Source organism: Osmerus eperlanus, chromosome 3, assembly GCF_963692335.1.
Source record: "Osmerus eperlanus chromosome 3, fOsmEpe2.1, whole genome shotgun sequence".
In the NCBI taxonomy this organism is placed as follows: Eukaryota; Metazoa; Chordata; class Actinopteri; order Osmeriformes; family Osmeridae; genus Osmerus; species Osmerus eperlanus.
Window position 1 is genome coordinate 12,889,523 of NC_085020.1, and position 27,974 is coordinate 12,917,496.

At 41.1% G+C, this 27,974-nt stretch overlaps 1 protein-coding gene across 1 annotated transcript in view; it reads right to left on the bottom strand.

Moving 5' to 3' along the window:
* Positions 1–27,974, bottom strand: part of thsd7ba (thrombospondin, type I, domain containing 7Ba) — a 231,288-nt gene that overhangs the window by 63,836 nt on the left and 139,478 nt on the right. The window contains exons 13-14 of the mRNA XM_062457316.1: positions 7,962–8,252; positions 7,334–7,512 (exon numbers count right to left, since the gene is read on the bottom strand). Of these exons, the coding sequence (XP_062313300.1) occupies positions 7,334–7,512; positions 7,962–8,252 (470 nt within the window). The remainder of the gene's footprint in view (positions 1–7,333; positions 7,513–7,961; positions 8,253–27,974) is intronic.

Sequence of the window (27,974 nt, forward strand, 5' to 3'; positions counted from 1 at the left end):
AGTGCTGCTCTTCGGAGTTGCTCACTGGAAAGAGGAGACAGTGGGATAGCGAGCCTCTCCATAAATCTCTCTCTTTGTCACACAGAGTAGCTCCAGCTTCAAACAGATAAGGCTGTTACCGTCTCTGGGACCACCAGCGTGATACAGAACAATGGCTGCATGGTGGAACGGGAAGTGATGAACGCCCGCGTCATAATGGATGCTAAAACCATGAGACGGCAGCTGTGGGCAGGAGACGAGGAGGAAAAATACAGGAAAGTCAGGAGTGAGGGAAGGGTGTGTCTAAACCAGACAGGTGGTAATAATAACAACGTATTCACTTAGCGGACGCTTTTCTCCAAAGCAATAAACAGTACAGATGGGGGTGTGGAACCTACGACCTCTATATCCGCCATCAAGTGCTCTAACCACTGAGCTCTCCCCTCCCCTGTACAGAGTATTTTTTGAAGCAGGGCCTCGTACAACGGGCCTCCTCGTTTCATCACACTGTATTAACGATTATCATTTACTGGGGAGGACTGACTGCCTGGATGCAGAAATTGTTGTTGGGGATAGGTGTTGAATTAAAACTACAGCATTATGGACGTCGGCAAGATTTTACTCACGGCCACGCAATGAGCATGCACAATGTAGCAGCGTCAAGCATTCATCAAACCTTCCACTGTTGCTTTCATGACTCCTTTATCAGTGGCGGGCTAGGCTCAGATAGCTGCTTCATCTCTAATGATAGAGCATGAGAGGGACATACTGCACGGGCTTAACCCTCGTGCTGCCTTCGGGTCACATGACCCAAAGGTTCATAACGAACCATCGTTGTGTTTACCCAATTTTACCCAATACAAAAACAAATTAAAATAATTTTCTTTTAACCTTTGCAATGTGGGGGGTCTGAGACAGCCCAACGGTTAAAAGAAAATGCTTCACTTTGTCTTTGTATGCGGTAAATCTGTCGCAATACGACGGTGGGTCACAATGACTGATGGGTCAGAATGACCCGAAGATAACACAAGGGTTAATGCCCAAATTAAATTTCTGAGTGCCAGCGACCTACTTCCTCTGAGGAAGAGCGTTATCAGATGGCAACACAACGTCCGTTATTCATTCCTCTCTTCCCTGCCACTCCATCGATTTTGTTGTACTAATTAGCCTAAAGCACCACGGCTAACCTGTTGCGACTAAGATAAAACATAGTGGGCCATCTGGGCAGTTGGAGGACGGGAACTGGAGAGGCTCCAGGACAGAGCAGGGGGACAGACGCCCATCTGAACCAAACGCAGATTTTTTTCCAGCAAGGTTTGGGATGCAAAGAGAGACATTGTGCTGTCTGGGATGCCCTGGAGGGGTTGGGAGAGGGGGGAGTGGTGGGTGTGAAGATAACACGCACACAAGCAGCTCTCTCAGTAATTACACCTGGCCAGCCTCAGGTGTCTTCTCCCGCCAACTGGACTCACCCTGCTCTGATAATGAAGCACAAAGACTGGAGTCTGCCCCACCAGGGCCGTATGCAGATGGAAAATTAATAACCCTGCATTGAGAGTGAGATTCAGTCTAGAATATGGAAATGGCATGGCTCATGCTGCTGTGAATGATGACCTATTGGACCTTACATGTGTTTGACCACTTTGCACCACAAGCAGATTAAAAACCACCCCATCACCTTACTCTGAGCACACAGCAGGGCTCTACAGTGCGAGTATTTCACTCGCATTTGCGCCTAAAAATAGGTATGTGCGAACTTGAAAAATAATTTACGAGCACAGTGCGCGAGTAATGGGCTGTTGTCAATACACGGAACAACAGCGCGATGAAGTGAAGTATACCATTGATTTCACATGGAAAGCAAGTGACAGAGTCGCGACTGCACGATGTGAACATAGCATGATGACGCGCGAGCGACGCAACCAATGGGCCAGAGCCCAGAGACACTCTGATCTCGCCGACATGTGATCATTTGCTAGCTCTAATTAGATGTACTAACTATGCTAATAAGAGAAGACTAACTTTGTATGCCAACGACCAGAAATAACTAGAACTAATTTGACAGACTATAAACCAACGACCTTCTGGTTATGATACTCGTGCTCTCTAGCTAGCTACAGTAAAAGTGTTAGATACTAGACCTACAGTCTAGCTCTAACTGCATTTATAATCTAACAAGCTATATCTTACAATAAACTTTAAGTAAAGCTGGCTATATAAAATGTGGGTGACCAGACGTCCTCTTTTACCCGGACATGTCCTCTTTTCGAGACCTAAACAATGCGTCCAGCAAGGATTCCAAAATTGTCCGGGATTTTGCCTCGTCGGATATTTGTGTTTCTCTGGGTCTTTCACAAACTATTACGCCCTTACAAGTTTTGAAAATATTATAAATAATGCAGTAATTTGATCAATTTACCAGCTAACTTGCTTCGGAACACTGAACATGAATGGGGTTGAACTTTGGAAAATACAATGTTTGGGACTATATGTCGCAAATGACACGCTTTACTGCCGCCGTCTTCGATTACAATGGATGTCTATGGAAGTGTCGCAACTCTCTTTTTATATGGCTCTGGGTCTACCTAGCTTTGACTACCAAGCCTTTTAATCCGTGGCGTGCTTACATAGTCTATAATGTCCCAGTGTTTTAAGAAATATTATAAACTATATTCATGTTTCTTAAAGTATTTGTTCTAGTTCTATCAGAGTGAAAGTCTCTAGTTGTCTAACAGCATTAACTGTTAAGTCAGTGGCGTTGTTAGACATAAAACTGTACTGGGGCACAGGCCCCTATTCATATCCCTTCTTCCAAGCGTGTTGCGCACAATGCACTACTAGGCTATAGAAACTCCCCTTGCTTAACCCACTATGTAACAGTTCAGGGACACAAGTTTGATATCAGCTTTGGCAGGGACACCTATAGTTGATGCAAGCTACAATTGTTTTTAGCTTCATGTAATATTGTTTTTATGTTTTAGTAAAAATAAGATGATCGGTAGGCCTATCATTTAGAAACTTTCTTCAGTTTTGTAATGTTTTCTTAGCCTACCTCAATTCTGACTTGTGTGCTGAGTCCGACACCTGGACTTCTGTGTGCATGCTGCAGTGGCTATTTGGCAAGCTCAGAAGAGCGCGCTGACATGCATCGGTTTGTGTTTTCGGTTAAACTGCTTTGATTTTACAAGCGTTGATTGAGATATTGCGTTAATTTTTTTAAAACTCAAACTTTCAAGATATACTGGGGCGCAGCAGATTTATACTGGGCACGTGTGCCCCTGTAAAAAGGGTCTAACGACGCCCCTGTGTTAAGTTATGTTTAATAAACAAATACAATTTAAAAAACACTGTGCTCCTAAATTTCTTTGTGTGCTCCTCCATTTTTTCATTTAGGAGCACATGTACTCCTTGGTGAAAACATTAGCGTAGAGCCCTGCACAGCACTGTATTGGTTGATAAACTGATGATCGCCAGATTTTTTTGCACATTTTGATCAAATCAGAGTATACAATTATTGTAGCCATCATGGTAAAAAAAGTGTTTAGTATAAATGTGTTTAACATGTGAGTCTATATCACCAGTGAGAAGGAAAAACACAAAACGGCTCCACACTGACTGACCACTCCAAATTCAATTTAAACCTCATAAAAACAGAATAGGATTGTGAGTGGTGCTCAGACCTGGCAAAATCACTGTTTTTGTGCCCCTCTCTCTCACGCAGTCTCTCTCTCCATCGGTCTCTCTCTCCCACTCACTTTATTGGTCTCTCACTCTCTAGCGTGGAGCCTCCTGAGAGAGAGCTGTTGTCTGCTTGTTGATATGACTAATCACAGCTGAATAGCTGAATTGGATGGAGAGGATGAATGACTAATTTAGCAGCATCAAACATTTCCATGCAGGGGAGAGGCTAGTGGGGCTTGTGAGGGGTGCTCCTTAATGAGGATGGGAGGATGACCCCTCTGCAGTGGCATGAAACAATCCAGAGCCATCAGTTTGACTGGGCACATTATCAGTGTCAAAATACCAATACAATGTTCTGCCACAGGAAAACAGGTGTACAGTTATAGCTGGGAACAACATCTGGACTGACACTGTTTTTCCATTTCCTAAAATGTCACCTCCTGTTCAACCTCCTGCTCCTCCAGCACAGGTAAGTGACTGTGTATTAGACTAGACTAGATTCAATGACACTAGGAGTGTCATTGAATCAATATATATTTCATTTTAAAGGGTTTCTAAGGTTTTTAAACCAGCAATTTTATTTTCTTTCTTTTGGAAGAAGTTTATTAGACTTGATGAACGCACACATGCGCTTAAAACTTGCCAATGCAGTGCACACATGGACACACACAACCCGACCCCTCATTGCTTGCTGCCATTAAGAGCATTGGAGTTGAGCAGGAAGAAATCTCTCCACATTTTAGGCCAGAGAAACACATACACAAAACACACACACACAGAGACATGCGAACACACACAACACAGACACACAAATACGAGCACACACACGAGACACGAGCATGTGTCAGATCCATCAGCATCCGGCTACAGGAACTCAAGGGTCAACCTGATCTGTTACAACTCATAGAAACTGTACCGTTTTGTTCAGCATCACACTGAATCGCTTAGCTTGTGAAAATGATGTCCAAATTTGAATGCCTCTTGCAATAAAAGTGTATGAGGATGCTGCTGTAAACATTCCATCTGGTCCAACACAAAAATTAAAAAAATGCTAAATACTTGCTTGCAGACTCAATATGTTAATGTACTTGATCTTTTATGAATCCACATTATATACAGTCTCTTGTGGTACCCATCACTCTCACTATAATTTACAAATAAATGAACTCAGGGATTTCACTGTAGAGTTATGTAGGACTGCAAAACACCTGGAACCATTTCTTACGTTTTCTCCCTGGTTTATCCCTAGCAATATCTGATGTAATGATACTGGGTTATGTGGAGCCCTGCTAACGTGAGCCGTCATTCTAGCTCACACTCTCAGTTGTGACAGTGCTGTCTTACTGTTTCCAAGGTGCCAGTCTGACACTGTCTCATTCTCTCTATGTCTCCCTCTCACTCTGTCTGTCTCTTTTTTCTTTCTCTTTTTCCCTCTCTCTATATATGTTTGAGTCACTGTTTCGCTCTGTACAACCAGACTACCTTCCTGTTCTCTCTCTCGCTCACATTCTCTCTGTCTCCCCAAACCTCTCTCTTTGTTTCCTTTCTCTCTACTCTATCCTGTTTCCATATTTTCTCTTTCCCTCCCTCCCTTTCTATCTTCTCTCTCAACCACTCCCTCCCTTTCTCTCTCTTCCCCCTTGTCTGTACGCCTCCCTCTCTGTCTTCCTCTACCATTCCTTTTCTTTGTCTTCTTTCTCTCTACCCCTCTCTCAACTCTCCCCTCCCTCCTCTCCCCGTCTTATCTCTTTCTCTTTCAGGCATGCAGAGAGGAGATGCGCTGCAGTATAAATCTTGTCTCTGTCAAGCCAGTCAGTTTTTGGCAGTGGGGAGAAAGGAAACATCTGCTAGAGGGAGAGCTGGTGTCCAAACACATTCAAAGAACAGGTCACCTCGGGTGACAGGTGAGAACCCGCTTCGCTGAGAGGAGTCTCCTTGGCCGGGATGGACAGTCCGACTCCCCGCCACATCCAGGTCCTCAAATTGTCCGTCAGGAGAAGCAGAGAAAAACAGCCGTTCATTAAGCTGGATGAGGATACGGTAAGCTCTCTGTCCATGATACAGCAAGCTCTCCCAGTGTGAAGTACTGCACAGCCAGCCAATAGCAGCTGAACCAGGTGGTGCCAGAGACACGTCCTAGTGGCTCCTCACCAAGTGAAAATGGAGTAGGCATTTGCAATGCTGTTAAATCGGCCCATCTAACCTTGAACTGACTTAAGCTCTCCATTTTTACAAGGCCATTCCCAATGCAGTTATCACAGAGAACTCATCCTTCCCTTTTAAAAGGGGAGATGGTGCAGTGCTGATTTCCTGGGGAGGGTTATTGCAGGGCAGTACAACAGGGGGCACGTACAGCTTGTTAGTGCACACTTAACCATCTGTACACAAATCTCCACCAGCACACACCGGGAATATCTTTCATGCTCTGCGCCTCATCTGCATACTGACCTCTACGAACCAGAATGTCCTTTCAAGCCCATCCGAGCATACCCAGCGGCATTTACAACACAATTTCCCTCTTTTAACCACAGCCCGTGGGAGATGTGCTGTCTCAAGTACCAGGAACACCTCGCAGAGTGTTGAAGCCAGGGACGGCTTACCAACGTGACATGCCAAGCGATTGATCTGGTCCATATCGAGACACCAAGGGGCTAAATGGGGGCCCAGGAATCTCTGGCTAATACAATTCTGTCATTGAAATGTGTGGTGACTGCTGGAACACAGAATCACCTCAAAGAGAGGCAGACACGCAGGATGCACACATTACACACATTAGATGCACACTGTACCAAACAAATGAAGAGACATCGTTCTCTCTCTGTTCTATTCACTGTGATGGGACAGTCCCTTCAAAACTAGGGAACGTGTGGATGACATTAATAATGTTCAAAATCTGAGTCTGAAAAGAAACTAAATGACAGTGCCAATTAAGAAATTGGGTGGTGATGACCGGTAGGAGCGAGGTCATGGGTCATGATTTCACATCACTCTGCCTTACCTTCCAGCCAGGGGTCAACTCACAGGAGTCTATTAGGAATGGTTACCATGCAATAATCACACAGCTACATTCTCGTTAGCACATCCATGCCTGTGTGGCTGTTTAGACTTGCTGATAGAAGGAGGGACTGAGGACAATACTTATGGTTCATGAGGTTTGCATTGACTCCACAAGGAAACCGTAATGTGTTTTCTCGAGGCTGGGTGGTTAATTAAGAACAGTACTGTACGGCACTTGTACCAGAGTGAACGAAAATGAATTCAATACATCAACCCTGGCAAATGTGGGAGTCAGGTGGTTGAGCGGTGAGGGAGTCGGGCTAGTAATCTGAAGGTTGCCAGTTCGATTCCCGGCCGTGCTAAATGATGTTGTGTCCTTGGGAAAGGCACTTCACCTTCGGGGGGAATGTCCCTGTACTTACTGTAAGTCGCTCTGGATAAGAGCGTATGCTAAATGACTAAATGTAAATGTAAATTAGGTCTATTCGCTAAATAAGTTACAAAAAAAAAAACATCCAATTTGCTAAATCTGTATGATTCAGATTGGAATGAAGACAAATCCTGTTACTGCCAAGACCATAAGACACATACAGATGAAACGATGGTTAGCTTAATCCCACAAAACGGTAGTGGTACAGGAGCAGGGCTGAGGGCCCTGAGCTACACCTCTGCTCACCTGGTTCCTCAGGTCTAGCTTGGGGCAAGGCCGGCCGCCGTTGAAGGCCTTCTCCCGGAGCCACTTGGACCTGATCTTCAGTCCTCCTCCACAGGGGACACTGCAGGGTGTCCAGGCAGACCAATCACTGAGCTTGCAGTCCAGGGGGCAGGGGATGTGGCAGACCTCCTCCACATAGCCTGGCGGAGGGGATTACAAATGCACAGACAAGGAGAGGAGGGGTCATGGAGGGGGAGGAGAGAGCCACAGGGATCAAGAACGCCATCACAGTAATAATGTCAGGAGACAGTCCTCTGGACCAGGGCTGAAACCTCTGTCTCATTTGTAGTGACACCGTGGCAGACGGAGGGCTCCCTTCTGACTAATGATCTTGTTCGATGTACACTCAGCGGCATGTGGGAACTTTTCGGCAGTTTATTTTTGGGAGTGTGTTTGTCCATTTATAAGGCAAATGCAACCACCATAACAGTGTCCTTTTTTAGAGTGAAACTAGTGTCTCGGTGACCAAACACACTGTCTGATGAAATACAAGCAGCAGGAGTCCATATTAGTATACATTTATATACATATTTATATAAAGAGAGAGACATAGAGAAAGAACTCAAAACAAGCACGAACACTTCAGTACCTGAGTCACTGCAGAGAGTGTGGCTGACCACTTGTTCCTGCTGGTCCAGGCAGAGCAGGGCTCTGTACCTCAGGCCCTGGCCACACTCTCTGGCCTCCCTCTGGGCCTCGGTCAGGCCCTCCCCCTTGCCTCTCCAGCCTAGCATGGTGCTCAGTCCTGGGGACTCAGGCAGGATGCAGGATGACCAGTTCCCATATGGCCTGGACAGGAAGTTGTCACAGGGACACGCCTCCGTCTCCACCAGCGGGTATAGCTCCGCCCTTAGGCAGCGGCCCTTCTTCTTGCTCCGCCCTGTTCACAGACAGTTCACAGACATCCTCAAAAAAACTTGAGGCACTTTCCGAGGAAAGGCCTCTGGATTCCTGTGTAAAAACACTAAGGAATAACCATTTTTTGTAGGCGGATTACATTATTTGTAATATATGTCTATATTGACAAGGATCTAAGATGAGAGAAAATAATGGTTGTGGATGCAATGAAAACAAGTTGCAATGTGTTTCAATGTGTGGCATCATCAGGACACATGTATTTTTGAAAGCTGTGTATGTTTCTCTGAGGCCTGAGGAACTCATGGGAAGGAGTTCACACGGAATATTGACCATGCATTTCTTTTTATTTTCTAAAGACGTGATGTTGTGTAGAGTACCGGTGGGGTTGTTCAAACCACACTACCTAGAACTCTAAGAAAGAACGATAATCTTCTTTCATTGAGAAAGAGTGCTTCAAACATGTGTTGGTTTACATCACAAAGTAGTAGAAGTAGTAGAAAGAGTAGGAATAGTAGTAGTAGAACGAGCAACCGGCCTTTGCACTCAAGGTTTGGAGTCAAATTACAAAATAAATGTTAGTTTGTTTCACTCAGAACAATACATTTTGTAGAAGATGCCATGACTGCACTCTTAAAGCGAATACAAATAAATAAGAGAAAGAAAATATTATCTTTAACTTTGGATGGAGTCCAAATGACATAACCTCTCTTCAATCTCCCAACAGTGTACTTCAGTTAAAGAAGCACTTTTCTTCCTGTCATTGTGAACCTGTGTTCTGTCTGAGCCATCCATCCATTCATTCCATTTCTTTTGTCATTCTGTTTGTGTGCTTGGATAGATAGGGTCCCATTATCATCCACCGTTTTACGAACATTTCGATATTATACAAATTAAAAACGTTTTGTCACAACATTGTACTTTAATATATAGATACACACCAATATTATAACATTTATAACATTCCGGTTTTAAAATCCAATAGGTATATGCCTAAAAAAATATTTTCCTATTTTTGGCAGTTAAAGGGGGCCCCATATCGTCCATTCAAACTTTCCAGACCCGATTATCGGCCAAGACCGTTTTTTAGCTAGTTTGTTAAAGAGAAAGAAAGTATTCAATGTGTATACACCTTTTATTGCATGTACCAAATTGCAGCCTCCTACCTTGTTATTTGAATATATAAACACGATCTCAAACCATGGGCTTATGTGCAGTGCAGAGCGTCCAGAGCTAGCCTAGCTCAGTCTTGGTGTAATGTTATTGTTATGCAACCTCAAACTTCACGAGTGGTTGAAAGGACGGAAGAGATTCCCCATGGTTAGCCTAGCTAGTCTAGCTCTGTCAAAATGAGAAACATTGACTAACGTGGACTAACCTAGTAATGGGGGATCCCTTCCTCATTCGACCATTTTTTGCAAACCTTACATTTTCCGGTTTAGGCTACGCTTCCTTTAATTGTCTCTCTTTTTCAGCCGAGGACATTGTTCCCAATTTGAGTGTAGCCTATCGATGCCCTCTTGGTATAAACTGGGTCTCTTAGCCTCTAACTACTAAAAGTACCTTTTTGTGCCATACATTTGCACATTATTTATATTAGGTTACGTTTTATGGGAAAATGTGTCCATACTTGACTGGTATTGTATGTTTATAATTTTGGTTGTTTACATTAAGCCAAGCATAATAAGACACAGCAGAACAAACTAGAGAGGGTACAATTTCTGGAGAAATTGTAGGGTGTGCTTGCTTGCGTCGGTTGCAGAGGGGTCCGTTTTTTAATGACATTTTTACAACTGATATTTATGTAGGCTATATTTTATATAAAAATGCATACTTATTATTTATAAAGATTACATAGATTTAAAAGCATAATTTTTCTGCTGATCATTTACAACGCAAAATACTAAGAGTGAAGTGTAGAATGAAATAGTTGTCTTCTCATTTCCCCTGCAAGAGGGAATGGTGATCGGCTTCATCAGCCTCATACTTGAATCAAAACATATACATTTGGCAGACCGGTGTAAAAATGGTCCTAATCTCTATGACTTAAACATCCTTTTAAGTTTTTTTTTCAGGCATTTAGCCTACTCATATTGCATTCATTCATTAATAAAGAACCCCCTTAGCTTATTCTAACAGATGGAATCGCGATTCAAACAGTACCATCTGCTAACTGAAAATATGCCCCCAAAAACGTAAATAAGCTTGACATTTATTTAGGGGAAAATCGCTCGTTCATAAAAAGATCACTGGTAGCGACCATTGTCAGTAACAACTCAAAATGCGATATAGCCCTGTGTAGAGAAGCTGACACCGGTAAATTGTACTTGGCTACTACTAACAACTACTGTTGTGTTCGTCTTGGTAGCGATTGCGTTGCTTGAATTCGATTTAAGGTTCCGTTGTACGGTTTAGGCAGAAATTACGTTTTTTTATGAACAGATTTACAAAGTTTAGGCTGTGGAAATGAAGTTCAGGTTGGTAGTCTGATAGTTAAATCAAGTTTTTCATTAGTGGAAACTAAGGGGAGTTCCGAACATGTTCTGTCGCCGTTTGGCTTCCGAGATGTTTGCTGTCTGGCATACAGCGTTGCAGTGAGCTACATTGGTTTGAAACCACAGCATGGGCGGATCTACAGGGTGCCAGCTGCCCCCCTAACTTTGGTGATCCAAAAACTGTACTAAACAAACCGCCACTATGTCCACAAGCTTCTCAAAACATTGAACTGAACAATACATTTACCAAAAGTGAACAATTAAATGTTTTATTTTAAACGTAATCTTAGCCCCCTGCCCCTCAAATAGCTACGTCCCTGCATCAAACGTGCAGAGTGGCGTTCACACAGTCTGGCTCGCACACAGCGAGTCTGCTGCGGTGCGGTGGCACTGCAGCCCGGCAAAGACTGGAGCAACTGAGCTGTCCTCGAGCCTTTGAAGGTGAAGTCAGTTTCCCCAGGTGAAGTTTAAACACACGTTTAACTTAAATTTACATTGGTAATGAATGTAATGTATGCTATAGACAATTCAACGTCAGCAAAAAGTCTATTACGTTAGCCAAAAGTCAAATCGCTTCATTTGTAAGACCACTGTCCTTTGATTAGTATTGATTTTAGTAAAGACAAGAACAGTTTAATATATAATATAAACTCTTGTTTGTATCCATAACGTTTACTGATGGTCGCTGTTTTGCCGACCTTACGTTACAACACACAATAATATAGTGCCAGTTGGGAGATCAATCATTTATATGATTAAGCAGCCCTATAAATAAATCCACTTACTCTCACATGTTTGTGAAATGTTAGCTGCAAAGCATAACAACTGTCGCCTTAAGCTTTCCTAAAAAAGATGGGTGATCATGGGTCATTTGTGGACTGTAATGATACGTTTTTAATTAGGCTATAATAAGTAGGCCTACTTGAGTATTGTCTGCTGTTTTATACTTGTAGTCCACTGCATCTTGGACACAAATATTGTACTTTGAATTTTCATTTAGCTTTTTATACTTTGACTTTTTAAAAGATGTTTTGTTTCGTTTGAACACTGGGCTCAGGCCCGGAGTGGCCATCGGGAGAATTCCCGATGGGCCGCTCTGCCCGCTCATAAATTGGACCAGCTTGTTTTTTTCACACACCGAATAAAACGATATGTGTTAAGTTTGTTAACTACTATGTGACTGATAAGTAAGCTAATAAGCTACACTAGGTTTTAATTTAAATAAACGCATGATCAGACTGCATTAAAAAGTGCAGTTTTTCAGTTGTCGCGCATGCTCTCTTTCTCAAACACAAGTGCGTGTACCAAGGTTGTTGCCATGGAGACAACCATAAACCGTCATTTATTGTTGTGGAAGGAGTTAGCAAGATGAAGATGATGCGAAAATAATAAAATGGATGGGAAAAAGATGCCAGGAGGAACTGAAAAAGCCAGGTAAAAAAAAGAAAGATCTGTCACTTCATAAATCTAGGTTCTTGCAAGGGTGGGAAAAATATGTTTTCTCAAAAGCCCCGAATCTTTCAGGTAAACATTTTGGTTGTAATTTCTGGAAATATAACAATACGAGTCTAACGTAATGTTCATATATTACATAATGCAAAAAGAAAAATTTGCACTGAAATTAATGCAAAAAAATTGGCGCTCGCATTACTGTCAACTTCTGATTTCAAATAACGTCATCAACAGCACCTAGGTCCTAGGTTCGTGTTAAGCCCCGAATGTTCAAGTATGGCTCGGCCCTTGGTGGGGGTGGGCTGGTTTGGCCCATTACACTCCCGTGCTGAAAATTGGTCCTTTTTTTGTTTTGTTAAAGCCATTCACATATAGGGATTCCCACGTACCGTTTACCCATGCTACCCTGCCAAGACCTCTTGCCCCCCCTTTGCCACCCCATGTAAAATGTTCTAGATCCACCACTGAACCACAGGTAATGATAATTTCACCAAAAAATTGTTTACTTGTAATCTAATGTCATAATAAATCCTACAACGAAAATGTATTTGTGAATGTACTGTTTCCGAAAGTAGATGTACTTCTTAATTATATCAGCTCATATTGTACATTACATTTCACATCACAAATTAAAATAGTAAATAGTTAACAGCCTAGCTTTTTTGCTTGTGGTGTTTCTGCAGCTGTCTGCCGTTTTAGGTAAAGCCTAGCTATATCTCCCAGAAGTTAACGAGCTGCTAAACTAATGTTCCGCTACAGGTAGTCACACGTGTTTAGGTAGTCACACGTGTTTTCGTGACGTTAGTGACTGTGGCTAGCAAGTTAGCCACCGTTAGCTTCACTTTCGCCACAAAAACTTAACTCAAACCTAAACCGTGCAACGGAACGTAAATCCCAATAGAAGCAACGCAATCGTGACCAAGACGAACATTTTGACACCGCCGTTGTCTATGTAGTCCAAATATTGACTGATCCTTAGGAGTGGGAAAATAATAATAATAATAACTAGAGAGGGTACAATTTCTGGGGAAATTGTAGGGTGTGGCTTGCTTGCGTCGGTTGCAGGTGGGTCCGTCCCTTTAAGTTTTTCTCTTCTAGTGAAATTGTTCAAGCATTTAGCCTACTCATATTGCGTAATTCATTAAAAAAAAACTTTGAAACAAACGACTGTAACAACGCTGTCACCGGCAGTATTTCAGATGGAATCGCGATTCAAACAGTACCATCTGCCTACTGAAAATATGCCCCCAAAAACGTAAATAAGCTTGACATCTATTTAGGGAGAATTGGCTATTTCAAAAGAGGTTTGCTACCAGCAAGCTAGTTGTGAGGGGATGTTTGAAAGCGCCGGAAATGAGAATGTTTCTTTTGACATTAAGTTTAGGCTGTGGCACTGAAGCCAGCGACGCACCACACAAGCTTGAGTTTAATACATTATTTAATGTTACATTACTTACTGTACATGCAAGTCTTGATTTGCTTAAATGTACATGTATGATGCTGTTAGTACACCACGGCACGATACTCGCTGTATCGTGCAACATCTACGCACGTTGTATCCATGCGTCGTTGCTAACGTGTGCTGACGCTGTGACGTAGGCTAGCACTGATACCCTTTGTTGACAAAAGGCACTTTTTGCCACAAAAACTTAAGTTCAGCCTAAACCGTGCAACGAAACGTAAATCCCAATAGAAGCAACGCAATCGAGACCAAGACGAACATTTTGACACCACCGTTTTCTATGTAGTCCAAATATATAAAAATAATAATAATAATAAGATATATGTGAGAGAACAAAGGTTGTGCCCTTGCCGAAGGCAAAGCACACCCAATAAGATATATGTGAGAGAACAAAGGTTGTGCCCTTGCCGAAGGCAAAGCACACCCAATAAATGCATTTCATTACAAATATTCATTCTGTACAAAATGTACAATAAAAGTTCCCATCCTCCTCATCTTCCCAATCCACACAGGAGGAGTGGAACCAGCACTCACAGTATTCACACTGGACCCATGACACCACCTCTTCATTTTCTTTGGTGGGTCAGTCTCCAAACACGACCGACAGAGACTGACCCCATCCTCTGACATTGTTTTTGATCCAGCTAAGAAGACAAAGGAGATGGAAATACACTGATTCTATAATCATTGTGTAACACTTACTACTAGTTGCAAGTTAAGCAGGTAAAGAGGACCAGAGTCTAGGTTCGGAGGAGCAGTTGGTATAGTTAAACAATGGAAATATTAATATAGTAAACACACCACAGATCATAGAATGAATTGAAATGCCGGCTTCTTTTATATAAGAATAGAAAAGAAATTAGTTGTTTAGATAGAATAAAGAATTGGTACCATATGACACATTTACAATACAATTAACATAACACACGTTACATACACATCTTCAAATTAATTAAATTCAAGCTCAATCATTTTCTTTTAGACAACGAAATGATTTACTATTTACTTTTTTTTTGTTGGTTTTATCAATTCCTAATTTGACTTCTGTTTTAATTAGTTTTTAAACAGTAACTTGGAATTATTATTTACCTTCTATTTAAGTTAACTCTATTTATGAATAAGTTCTATTAAGTTCTCAAATTATATTGAATTAGGCCTATTTATTTATCTAGTTTACTTTCCTATGTTACACCTCAGCATTAGCATAACACAACATTGCCTCATCAACATACATAGGGAAAATAATATGCATACAATCAAAATCAAGTTTCAAGTATAACATTCAAATATCAAAAGAACACATTCTAAACATACTGTGAATGTAATGGTGTATATTCAGTTCAGTGTGTGGTAACTCGCTCGTTAACAAGTTCAGACGGATTCTTTCTTACGACCACGTTGTGCAGTTAGTAAATTCCACTTGAGGTAGAAACAGTCTGTCGATCTGAGAACCACGAAATCCAACGTTCATGCGAACTTCTGGTTGAAGTAATGAAGGTTTCTGTCAGTCCTACCGTTCGTTGGACAAAAGGATTGATGCTCGTGACAGAAAAGCTTTGCTCCGATGGAACAGGATTCAGTTCAGTGCGGTTACTCGCTGGGAAGGCTCGCCATCCATTCTTCTGCAAGCATGGAGCTAGGATGCTAGCATGGATGCAGCTGCATGGATGCTTAGCTCCACGCGATTTCTCTGTGTCTCTCAATAACTTAATAACTAATGCCAAAATAACCACAGTCTACCGACGTAGACAGAACACAACTCAAAACACTTTTAGAAAATAAAAGCTTACAACAATACAAATCTAGTATTTTCAAGTTATTTAGCTCACTGGTTTCAAACAAGCATCTTTCGTCTATATCACGGTCTTCAATATCTTGCAACTACGTTCTTCCCGCCAGAGGAAGAGCTACAGTTATTCTGATTGGCTGATACAACAGCAGCATCTTAAAGTACCAGGATAACTTTTATTTATTTTTACATTTTAATCAGATTAAATCATGGATTGTATAACTACTATAACTTTACTCAGGTAAATTTTAATACTATTTATTCACTTATTTATTAACTAAATCATATTTCTTTTTAACCTGGGTTACACACTCCCATCTATGCAAGTCTCTTTGCATATAGGCTATACTATCTTGGGTTCAGGTAAGGGCGTTAAGATAGACTCTACCAGGGAATTAGTGATAGCTGTACTCAGACTTTGAAGTAATGTTTGAACAATGGTCACTAAAGGGTTCCCAAACTGAGGATATGTGAGTCTTTTTGGTGGTTCTCTTTGCCTTAAAGATCTTCTCACTGTACTCTGTGTTTCTCCTTCATTGATCTCCGTTCGATTTTGATGTGTGATTTCAATGTTATCCACAGGTTTGTCTGGTGATTGTTCAGGGCTGCGTTTCCCGATAACGATGGATCGTAGCAACGATCGAGCAAAAAACGAAACCATCGATATTTCTTACGTGCGTTTCCCAAACATGCTCGTAAGGAGTAGGCTAATCTATGCACTTTCAAGAGTTACAAATTTTCAAGAGACACTTTAGGAACGGCCCATAAAACTAAGATTCGTCCTAAGATGGATTCTACGATCAACTTAGGCTTACGACGCTTTCGGGAAACGCACCCCAGGTAAGTTTTCCCTTTCAGGTTGGTCAGTTATAGATCTGGGTTCTACTTCAGGTGAGCATTCTCTCTCTGGTAAGGATGGACTCCTAGGAGGGATTTCATCAGATTCCTCTGGAACACTGTTGGGGACTGCAGCAGTATCCAAACAAGTAGGCTCAACAGAAGAACTGGATTGCTCCCTGAGAGGCATAGTCACATGGTATTCATGAGTAGAACTTGTGAATCTTGAGACTGGATCATGGAAAGAGACCGGATCATGGAAAGAGACCGGTATTACTACTACCCTTCTTTTCTAAAACAATTGAACGCGCTGTATCTAACCAACTGCCAAACTTCCTCTCTCAGAACAACCTGCTTGACCCCAACCAATCGGGCTTCAAGACTGGCCACTCCACAGAAACTGCCCTCCTGTCAGTCACCACTGCCCTCCAGTCTGCCAGAGTGGCTTCGAGGTCATCCGTCATCATTCTGCTGGACCTTTCTGCAGCGTTTGATACGGTTAACCATCAAATCCTGCTGGCCAGACTTTCTGAGATGGGCATCACTGGCACTGCACTTCAGTGGATCTCAGTGGATCTTCAGTGGATCTCAAGCATTTTGCTACAGTTCGAGCCTTTTGATTAGGAGTGGGAACTGCTACAGCATACTTATTGAAGTAATCTGTGATCACAAGCACATCTTGTGTATTACTCCGATCAGGTTCTATGGATAGAAAGTCCATACAGACAAATTCAAGAGGTCTAGTTACCTGAATGCTTACTATAGGAGCTGCTTTCTCTGGCGGTGTTTTACGACGAACACAGCGGCTGCAACTCTTCATCTTTCTCTCTATGTCAGTAGCCATTCTTGGCCAAAAGAATCTGGCTTGGGTGAGGTCAAGAGTACGGTCGAAGCCCAAGTGACCCATGTCATCGTGAAGAATTGACATCACTATACCTCTGAACTTTTCTGGTAAAACTATCTGGTATTGAGTTATGTCCCCGACTTGCCTCTTCCTGTAGAGAATGTTATTCTTTAACTCAAGCTTGTTCAACTCTCGTAGGAAGATGGGAAGGTCTGGCAACTCTTTCCTTACAGCTGGAGGAGGGCTTTCCCCAGTCTCTATCAAACGGATGATTTCAAAGATGGCAGGATCGAGACTGTTGTTGTTTCAAATCTTCCTCTGATATACTGGAGATGACTGGAAATCCATCACAGTGCTCAAAGCTGTCAGGAATAGCTTCAGCAGACATGGCAAGGGATACGATAAGAGAACTGGTGGGATCATTACTGTTGGCATCTGCAGGAGGGCAGATTAGATGTTTCTCACAGATGGCGCTAACAGTCTTACAGGAGATACGAGTTAATTCGTCAGACTCAGGTAGGTGTCGGTAGATGAACTGGCTTATCCGCTCCTCCTCTTTCTGTGAGACCAGATCATTGACGGGCTCAACATGTGGATGTTGCGAGAGACCATCAGCATTGCTCTTCCCTGCACAGTACTGAAGCTGGAATCTGAAGGTGGAGAGGGCAGACAGCCAACGGTAGCTTGTTGCATCCAACTTTGCTGTGGTGAGCAGGTAAGTTAGTGGGTTACTGTCTGTGACCACTGTAAATGAAGTTCCGTACAGGTAATCTGAGAGCTTTTCCGTTACAGCCCACTTCAGTGCTAGGAATTCGAGTTTGTGAGCTGGATAGCATGATTCACTTCTGGACAATCCACGACTGGCATAGGCTATAACACGCATTTCCCCTTCCTGCTCCTGATAGAGTGCTGCCCCTAATCCAGTTGTGCTTGCATCTGTATGGAGTACATATGGCAGCTTCGGGTTGGCAAACCCTAATACGGGAGCAGTAGTGAGCCTGTCAATGCTGGTTTCAAAGGCTTGTTGACAGCTGTCTGTCCACCGGTTTCCAAAAAGCTCTTTTGGCTTGTAGTACAGGCCATTACTCTCTTTAGATCTGGCACTCTTGCGGAGTGGAGGATAACCGACTGTGAGGTGTTATGGCATTTTTTGATATAGTTACTAAGAATGTATTTTTAATAGACTGAGGTTGTGTTTAAACAAATGGATGTTGCAGTTGGTCTTAAGGTATTTATGGTATTGGTTTATGATGCCTGATTGAGAAGCTAGGGGCACAGAGGTTGGGGGATGTTTGAGTTCTGTGGCCTAAAGGGAGATGGATAGATGGATTCAGTTGATCTAGCAGCCCTGACCTTTTGGCCGAGGAGATTGTGTCCTGTGTCCTGTTTGTGTTTCATTAAGGGTATCTTTACTGTCCTCATTTAGAGAAAGAGCCGTGACATCAAAAGACTTTGGTCACTTGACCTGGGGGGTTATATTGTCTTAACTGTCACTGAGCAGTGCTGACCAATCACAGAGTTCAGAAAAACCATTTGATCTAAAGTTTATATAAGGCAGGGTTTTGGGGTTGTTCTGTATCACTCTGGCGAACGACCTGTGGCTAGCACCTCCTTCGTTATGACTGATCACAAAGTACTTTGTTAAATCATGATCTGTATAAGCAAAATAAATTTATTGTAACCGCCATCTCTTGACTATTCAAATCTACACAGTGCCGCTAGAATTTTTCCATATCACTTGGTGGCCAGTAGGGGGATCCTCGATTGGTCTACGGCGTTCAGCAGGCGGCTCCCCTCGGCGAATTGATCTTCCGGCAAAAAGCCGCCTTTCCTTCCGCCATGCGTGAGACAGCAGGGCCAGGGGGGGGCGCCCGTTGGACGTTTTGTGGCTGACGCGGGGTCTTCAAAAGAACCGGTGAGATATTCTTTTGGTTACTGTGTAATTTGAGTTGTCTAAATGTGTGTTTTTTAGGCTATTGTCAATAATTCGGTTAAGTAAGTAATTGGGCAGAGGTAAAACTGTCCTGTACGTGTAAAGTCGTACGAATTAATAAGGTAAGGTTGTTGAACCTATCTTTTACGTGAAAGTCGTAAAAAAAATGTCTGCAGAAGTGTGTCGACGGACACACATAGAGGTAGTGTTGTTGACGAACAAACACATAGAGGGAGATAAATTCACATGTTATATCGTGTTATGTGTCTTTTTGAGACCCTAAGGATTAGAATATGTTGGGTTAGTGATAGTTTGAGAAATTGTATTGGCATTGGTGCAGTTCTTATTTATTAACGGCCTAAACGTGATTCTAAGTCCCGAGAGAAAAGTATACTTGTGAGGAAATCAGCTGTGTGAGTGAGTGTTTACAAAGGGTTTGAGTCCCTGAAGGTGGAGAACAAAGAAAAGAAAAAGTTTAGGAAGTATAGGCCTGTGAAATTTCAAAGTAAAGGTTTTAAGTTTGCAACACGCGTGTTCATTTTTGTTTTATGTTTTTTGAGGTTAAAAGAAGTATGAGTAACTAATGGTGTCTATTATTCAAGCTATATACAAATTACAAAAATCAAAATTTTAATTACTTTTCAAAATGTTAATTATTTTTCGGTTTGAATATTTGTAATTTAAGATTGTGCAGTTATTTTCATTGAAAGTTGGGAAGTCGGAATTTAATTGTTTTTAGAAAAGAAAAGGGGTAATTGTGTCTTTATTTTCCGTTGTTGGTTATCGTTTATGGATTGTAATTCTGAAAATGAATGGTCTGGAGACAGAATTGACCTGTCCAAACATCGATTACATGAAGCAAAAGTATGGTAACGATAGTTTATTGCAAATGCAAATATGGATTGATAAATGTGGATTTTCGAGTGTAGAGTCGTTTTGTTTTAAGGACCTTATTGTATTGCGAAATGGGTTCGTGTAGAGAAATAGATACACGATTTTTTTTGAAGTGGAGAAAAGAATAGATTTTAGCCTGATTGGAGAGCTTTTTTTCTGATTGGATAGGACAGAATAGTGTGGGGAATTTTTCATCTATTTCCCCACAGATTCACGATTGAGATTTTCTGGCTGTTCCGCAAACAAATTTCGCCTCATCCGCAGCCAGGGGTGTTGCGGCAGGATGCGCGGGCGCATGAGGGTTTGCGGGAATGCGAGAACAGAATACGAAGAGGTCAGACATTTGCCATTTCTTCTGACAGCCGGTTATATCTAGGAAAAGTCAAGAAAGTAGGATCCTGGAATGTTTTTTATAGATTTGCTTTGGATTCCCGCGAAGATTGAAGCTTGTGCCTTGACTTGCAATTGCCATTGTGTTTCCAAGAAGGAAAGGTTAAAGTCCTCTCCGGAACAAAGGGTTTGAGTCCCTGTTGTGTTTGGAATAAGCGTGTTGTGGGCTATGGTCAAAGCTGATGCAGAGCGTGTTGACATGCTGTTGAAAAAACATGTAGGCCAACACGAATTGCTAGGTAAGGTCAATCCAAAATGCGTGCTTTAATTGTGGGAATTTGAGCAAAATGTACGTGAATGTCCGGAGATGTGTCATCTTTGTTGAAAGTTTTCTGGAAATTGTGAGCGAACTCTCGCAAAATCAGAGGGGTTCGTGACCGGAAGTTGAGTTTCGAAATGGTGGCGTACAATGTTTATCGGTTGACACTGTTGGTAGAGGAGAGACGATTGTTTTACAACTCTGTGTTAACCGTTATATGTTTGATGTTAGACTTTACATCGGTCTGATTACCGCCAGAAGGCATTTGTTTTTGAAGACGGAGGCATTCTGTTTTGAAAATGCTAATGTTTATTCTTTGACTGAATTCTCCACTTGAAAAGAGGCGCATGCGCTTGAGCCTAGCGGAAGTTGATTCTTTCAATAAAGCTCATTCTGCGTGCAGTGCCCACACGTGAGTGCAAAAAAAAAAAAAAAAAAATATCACTCATTTTATTGAGAATTTGACGTTGAATTGTGAAGTATATTGGTTGGGAAAACAGATGTGTGTTTCTGTTTCTTTGTCGAACTTAAGAACATATTGTGAGTTGCCATACTCTTGATTTGGAAATTATGTACAGACCGATTTTCTATATTATGAGCTTGATTCGTTATTGAATAACGCGCTGGAAATTTAGTGTTTGGGTAGGATAATTGGTAAAAGGCCAGTTTTGGCAATGAAAGCGGTATTCATTTTAGGAATTACAATCCCGGGGTTATTGAAACTTTTATAGAAAGTTATGTGTTCAAACGGAAATGTTATGTTGTTTAAGGAATATTTTTGTTTATGTCTGGAAATGTTCGATGGTTTTTAATTAATTTTGTGGAAGTTCACAGATGTTACTGTTGTTTAAAGAAATATGTAAAGGGTTATGAAGAAGTGATTAGAAAGATTGAGCCAGTCCGAGGGACTTAAGTGTATACAAGGGGAACTAGTTAGAGAGACTGAATTGCGATTGTTGTCAAGGGCAAAGGTACTACATATGTGTGTTTATTGCTGCTGAGATGATTTGTTGAAATGTGTTGGGTTTGGTGGTATTCGTATTTACCTATTTAAATGGACTTGAAGTTGAAGCTTTGTCCAACCAGAATGCTAATACATGGGTAAACTGTCATTCTCTGACGAGTGATATTAGGTGCATTTGTAGATTTCGGAGCCAAATTTTTATGTTGAAAATAAAATAGTACTAATGGTTGATAGAATTGTAAAGGTTGTAATTGTAAAGAAAATCTAGGCTGTGACTGTTGGTTAATGGCTAATGGTGAAAACGTGGAGGAAGTGCATTTTGTTCTGTCCTGAGACAAAGGAGAGTCCAGGAAGTTGAATTTGCAACTATGGCAACGACATTGGCTAACAAACTAACAAACCGACAGGCGGGTACAGGCTAGTGAAGGAATTGTAGCTTGATATTTGAGATCCAGGATGAGTAACCGCATGACGCATGCGCAGACGGAAGTTGAGAATTTTACAAAGACGCAAATTTAGAGAAATAGATACATTTGGAGCGAATTTTACATATTAATTTGGTTACTTTTGAAATATGTTACGTGATGAGTATTTTGAAACAAGGTTTTGTTTGTTTGAGGACATTTTAAATGAGTTTCAGAAATTCCGAGGAAAGGTGGGGGCTAAAAAAGTCCCGTTACGTTGAGTTTTACAAAGGTGATCCCAGAGGGTGTAATTCTGCATAATTATGTGAGTATTAATGGTGAAAGATGTGTCCGTTTAGATGAATTCAAAGTTTGGTGGTTTACAAATGTATGATTTAACATTTGTTCTAAATCCTAGCCAAACAGGGAGGTAGGAGCCTTTCAGACCAGAACTTGTATTTACGAGCGGAAAATCTGTGGTGTGTGATGGTATCCATAAAAATGCAGAAATTAGACCCTGGTTCATAAATTAGTTCTAATTGGATTGGAAAAGTTATACTTTAGCAAAATTAAGTGAATAGATGGTAAACGCCAACCATCTGTGTTGTTTAAAAGAAATGAAAAAAGGTTGAGAGTTTTTGCTTTGTTCCAGAGCGCGCTGTTTGATGCGAGTTTTGAAATGCGCGATGGTTTATTTGAGTTGATACACTAACAACGAGTAATTGAGATAGCTGGTAAATATAGGAATATTCAAAGGTGTATACATTACATGCTTTGATAAAACTTTTGAGGTGTTAAAGAATAAGGTTGTGTTTTACGGGTTTATGTTAAATTGTGAATTTAAAGGTTTAAAAGAAAAAGGGAGAGTTTATATTTTCTTTTGTCTTAAGGGCATGGTACAATGTTTTGGGATAAACAGTTAGGCTGTGATGAGGTTGTATCATTATGGTATTGGTTCATAAAGAGGGTTATGATAATTTGGTTTTGAAATAATTTGGGAAGACTCATTAAGTCTGATAAATTGTGGTGTGATGGTTGTGCTAAGTAGCTTGTTCTGGACTGCAGCCAAAGCAAGTTATGAAGTTCTACCTATCTAACCTATATAGTAATATAGATGGGGTATAAGTTTGGTTAATGGTTACATTAAGAACATTTTATGGTCTATGTTTTATTTTGGAATCATACAGATTAAATTCTGGTTTAGGGTAGTGATGCTAGTTTTCTACATGTCTTGGAAAAAGAGAGAGTTGATTTGGTGAATTTAAATACAGGGAAAAATTAAAAGGGAATCTGAAATTTAAAGGTATTCATTTGAACTGTTCCTAAAGGTTTTTTTGAAGAAAAGATAATAAGAGACTAAAAGTTGAGGTTATTCGTAATTTGGCTGTTTTCTAAAATAGTTTTATTTTATACAAATTGGTTCAAAAGTAGTTTGCTTCAGTGTAAGCTTGTTAATTCATAAAAGGGAAAAGAGTTAAAATATGTACTGATAGTTAAATACGTCATTGGTGTTACATATGATTTTGGGAAAGGTATGGAAACAGGAAGTTTCTTAGTTTGATCTGGGACACAACTTGCTGTATGCAAATGTGGAATTCACTCTAACAATTATGATTATTCCACAGGGAAAATGCTAGTGCTGATACTAGCTGGAGCAGTTTCTAGATTGCCTGAATGCATTGATGAACTAACTAGAATATGTTTTTGATGTTGATATGTTTACAGGAAGTGATGAGATGATGTTGCTATGTCCGGATGAGCCTAACTTGACAAATTTGGGCTTACAGGACTCTTTTGAGGAAAATTGTTGTGTGACCTTGATACAACATTTGTTATGGATTCTTTAAGGGAAGCGCAGGCTTCTTAGAGAGGAAGAGATGACGTTTAGGAATTTATGACTGACTGATGACTGACTGATCTAAACAGAGAGTGACTATGGGGGTTTTATGAATTTAGCTTCAGTAGTTTGGATTTGTGATAGGATTGTGAGGGTTTGACATGATATTGCTGAGTTGAAAATATTGGACTGTATTTAACCCAGAGTGAGAATTTTGTTTTGTTTGAGTATATTTGATAAGAATTACAGAATACAGCGGACAGATGGAGAAAGGAATGGTGGAATGGAGATTTGAACTTGGACAAATCCACAAGAAAATGCGTTTTGGAAAAAGGAAGGATATGAGAATAAAAAATGGAGGTTGTATGGTCTGCATAAAACATTTATCTTGAGATTTTGCTAAGTTAACACATGGAAAGATCATGCCTCTACAGTTTGTGTGATATCAAGAAGAATGCATTATTTTAGCATACAAGAGGATTTGTAATGGATGCATGGTCATTTTGTTAATACTTCATATGTGGGACAAGTATTATGAGAAAAGGAATTTAAACACGATAAGCTTCACAGTTAAGGTTAGAGAAACCATTTGGGTATTGATAGATGGATTTTGTAGAGTTCAATTTTTGGAGAAGTGATACAAGAAGTCAGTTACCTTTAACTGACCTCTGTGAGAATGTGTTATCACTGTGCAACCTTTTTGGAGTCTATTTTGTGTGAGATTCACAGGCAGGTGAAGGAGACTATTCCTATGACTGGACCGCTGCATGATTTGATACCAGATGACTGGATCGTGGTGAAGGACCTGAAACGCCTGGAGGAATCCAAGGTGGACGGGGCCATACCAGATTCTCCTGACGACTAATCCGGCGGTTAAGATCGAGGGGAGAGCAACGTGGATACACGCTAACCATTGCAAGCGTGCACCTTGTCTGGAGACGGAAGCAGAGGATACGCGTTCTGCGTAGTACCAAGGAAATTTCCGAGCTGTACGTGAAGTGCAGTGTCGTTGAAAGTTGCCCTGAGCAATTTGATCGTCGTTTGCAATCGATTCGACTAGACTACACCGCCAGACAGAAGTTTGTCTACAAGCCAACTGAAGATGGCCACTACGGATGCACGACCATGGCATCAGTTCCGACAACCTGGACTTTGTGGTATACGGGGTGCAGTGGGTTTTGTCTTGGGAATGGCATTTCTTATTGCTCTTAATGTATTTTCGCTTTTGTATTTTAATAACAGTATGCATAATTATGATGATACTATGACAATAGATCCAATGACTTCAACTGTTTCACCTGCAACGTTCCAGATGTTGAAAAGTGATGAGAGAGAGGTTGTAGATGAAATGGAATCGGAGATGGAGTTTAATTCTTGGTATAAGTTAGCAACATATTCAGTAAAACAAGTTTTAGGCGAAGAACACCCACCATGTGTGTATTGCCAGCCACTTAAGGATGTTTCACTGATTATGCCAGCACCATTTAATTCAACTAGTTGTTATGATTTTAATTACCATCGAATTATTTCAGGTGACATTGATAAAACGAGATGTGTGGACAGTAGTCATCTGGTTTTGTTCAGGAATTGTCCAGTCTGTCCCACTAACTGCTATCATTACCAGAGTTCTAGTGCTTGGTATTTATCTAGGATGTGCAGCAGTACGTCCTATGCTTACTGGACCAATTGAGAACGAGGGAACGGAAGATGTTCTGATTGATTTTGTTATAGTTCCAGGGCAAAAGTTTGAGTGTTTTGAGAAAAGTTCCGATATTGTTAAAACAGTATTCGTGGGGAACTTTAGTGAAGGGAAAGTAAAGATTGGAACTTGTGGACATACTTGGGTCTTAAATCCATACTGTGAGGCGATGCAGCTTAGAGATGTTAATGGGACTTTACACCCTTGTTACAAGTATAGAAGCTCTGTTCGTGTGGATAGTGAGGGAAAACATCATACTCCACCACCTTCTGGCCCATTGGTATATCCAGGACGCGATATAGCTGATATATTTTGGTATTGTGGGGGTAGAATTAGATCACGTTTACCAAAAGGATGGGTGGGAGTGTGTGCTAAGGTGATGTTAGTTAGTAAGACATTGATTAAGCCTTTAGGAAATGTGACGGTTGATTCAGGCAGACAGAGACGAGCTGCTCCTGTTGGTTCTTTTGATAGTGGAATTTACATAGATGATATTGGAGTACCAAGAGGGGTGCCTACTGAGTTTAAAGCTAGAAATCAGGTAGCTGCAGGACTAGAATCATTCTTTTGCGTACATTGTACGGTTAACAAAAATGTGGATTGGATTAATTATATATATTATAATCAGCAAAGTTTTATTAATTACACTGTTGATGCGATTTCTGGATTATCAGAACAATTGGCTAAGACTTCAGAGATGGCATGGCAAAACAGGATTGCTCTAGACATGTTGTTGGCTGAAAAAGGGGGTGTTTGTGTACTTTTCAATAATACATGTTGTACGTACATTCCCAATAATACAGCGAGTGATGGGTCAGTCACTAAAGCATTATCAAGCATGCGTACTTTGAGATTAGAATTGTCTGAACATTCTGGATTTGATGATTCAAAAGGAGTTTGGTCATGGATTGACGGTTCTTGGGAAATGTTTGGTAAATGGAAGGCAGTTCTTCTGTCTGTTTGTGTGGAATAGGTGTCATTTTGTTGATACTATTGTTTTTGGCTTGTTGTCTGTTTCCCTGTGTAAGGAAGATTGTGGAAAAGACAATGGCTAAATCATTTGCTGTTCAAATGATGAACTATAGTCCCTTAGAGGATTCTGACTGGGTTCCACCATTTAAGGATGAAGAGTCTACTGTGAGTGATATGTAATTCTCTTGTTATTTTTGGGGTTATGTTTTGATTAAAGGGGGTTACTTTATTTTCTTGCATCCATATCTGTATGGATGTTTTTATATTTTTGTATGCTTATGCTTTTGTATGCCTTTGTTGTTTAAAAAAAAAAAGTAAGGAATGTTATGGCATTTTTTGATATAGTTACTAAGAATGTATTTTTAATAGACTGAGGTTGTGTTTAAACAAATGGATGTTGCAGTTGGTCTTAAGGTATTTATGGTATTGGTTTATGATGCCTGATTGAGAAGCTAGGGGCACAGAGGTTGGGGGATGTTTGAGTTCTGTGGCCTAAAGGGAGATGGATAGATGGATTCAGTTGATCTAGCAGCCCTGACCTTTTGGCCGAGGAGATTGTGTCCTGTGTCCTGTTTGTGTTTCATTAAGGGTATCTTTACTGTCCTCATTTAGAGAAAGAGCCGTGACATCAAAAGACTTTGGTCACTTGACCTGGGGGGTTATATTGTCTTAACTGTCACTGAGCAGTGCTGACCAATCACAGAGTTCAGAAAAACCATTTGATCTAAAGTTTATATAAGGCAGGGTTTTGGGGTTGTTCTGTATCACTCTGGCGAACGACCTGTGGCTAGCACCTCCTTCGTTATGACTGATCACAAAGTACTTTGTTAAATCATGATCTGTATAAGCAAAATAAATTTATTGTAACCGCCATCTCTTGACTATTCAAATCTACACAGTGCCGCTAGAATTTTTCCATATCAGAGGTCATTTAACGGCTTCACTATCTTAGTTTAATAAGATAGTTTTGAATGAACCGCCTGTAATATCCAGCAAATCCCAAAAATTAGCGTAACACCATGTTGCGACACAATGTGCCCTAAGTATTTCACAGACGTCTGTAAAAATGTCATGCTCTTAAAAGGTTTCTGAAAAGATTATTAGATCGTCTAAGAACACTGTCCCCCCTATTTTGACGATCTGAAACGCAAGTATCAAAACGCAAAGCGCAAGTAACTTTGTGGGCGGGACTCCGGCTCGGTTGCTATTTTGCCGGCGGGATAAATGACTTTGCGCCTGGCGCAAATCTAAAATGAGTAGGTCCGAAGTAGCTACATTAATAATGGGTGTGGTTTGGGCGTAACGTGCAATAAACCAATCAGAGCGTCATCTCACATTCCCTTTAAGAGCAGCGCTTGTTCCATGGCGGATTGTTATTATAACGGCGGATTTGCCAGGCGCACGCCAGGAGCGGTTCACAGCCAAGGAGACCGACGTTCTAGTCAGGGCCGTAACAGATACATAAGTGACATTGTATGGGAAAGGCAGAGCAGTTTTCTCATTGCACTAAATTGCC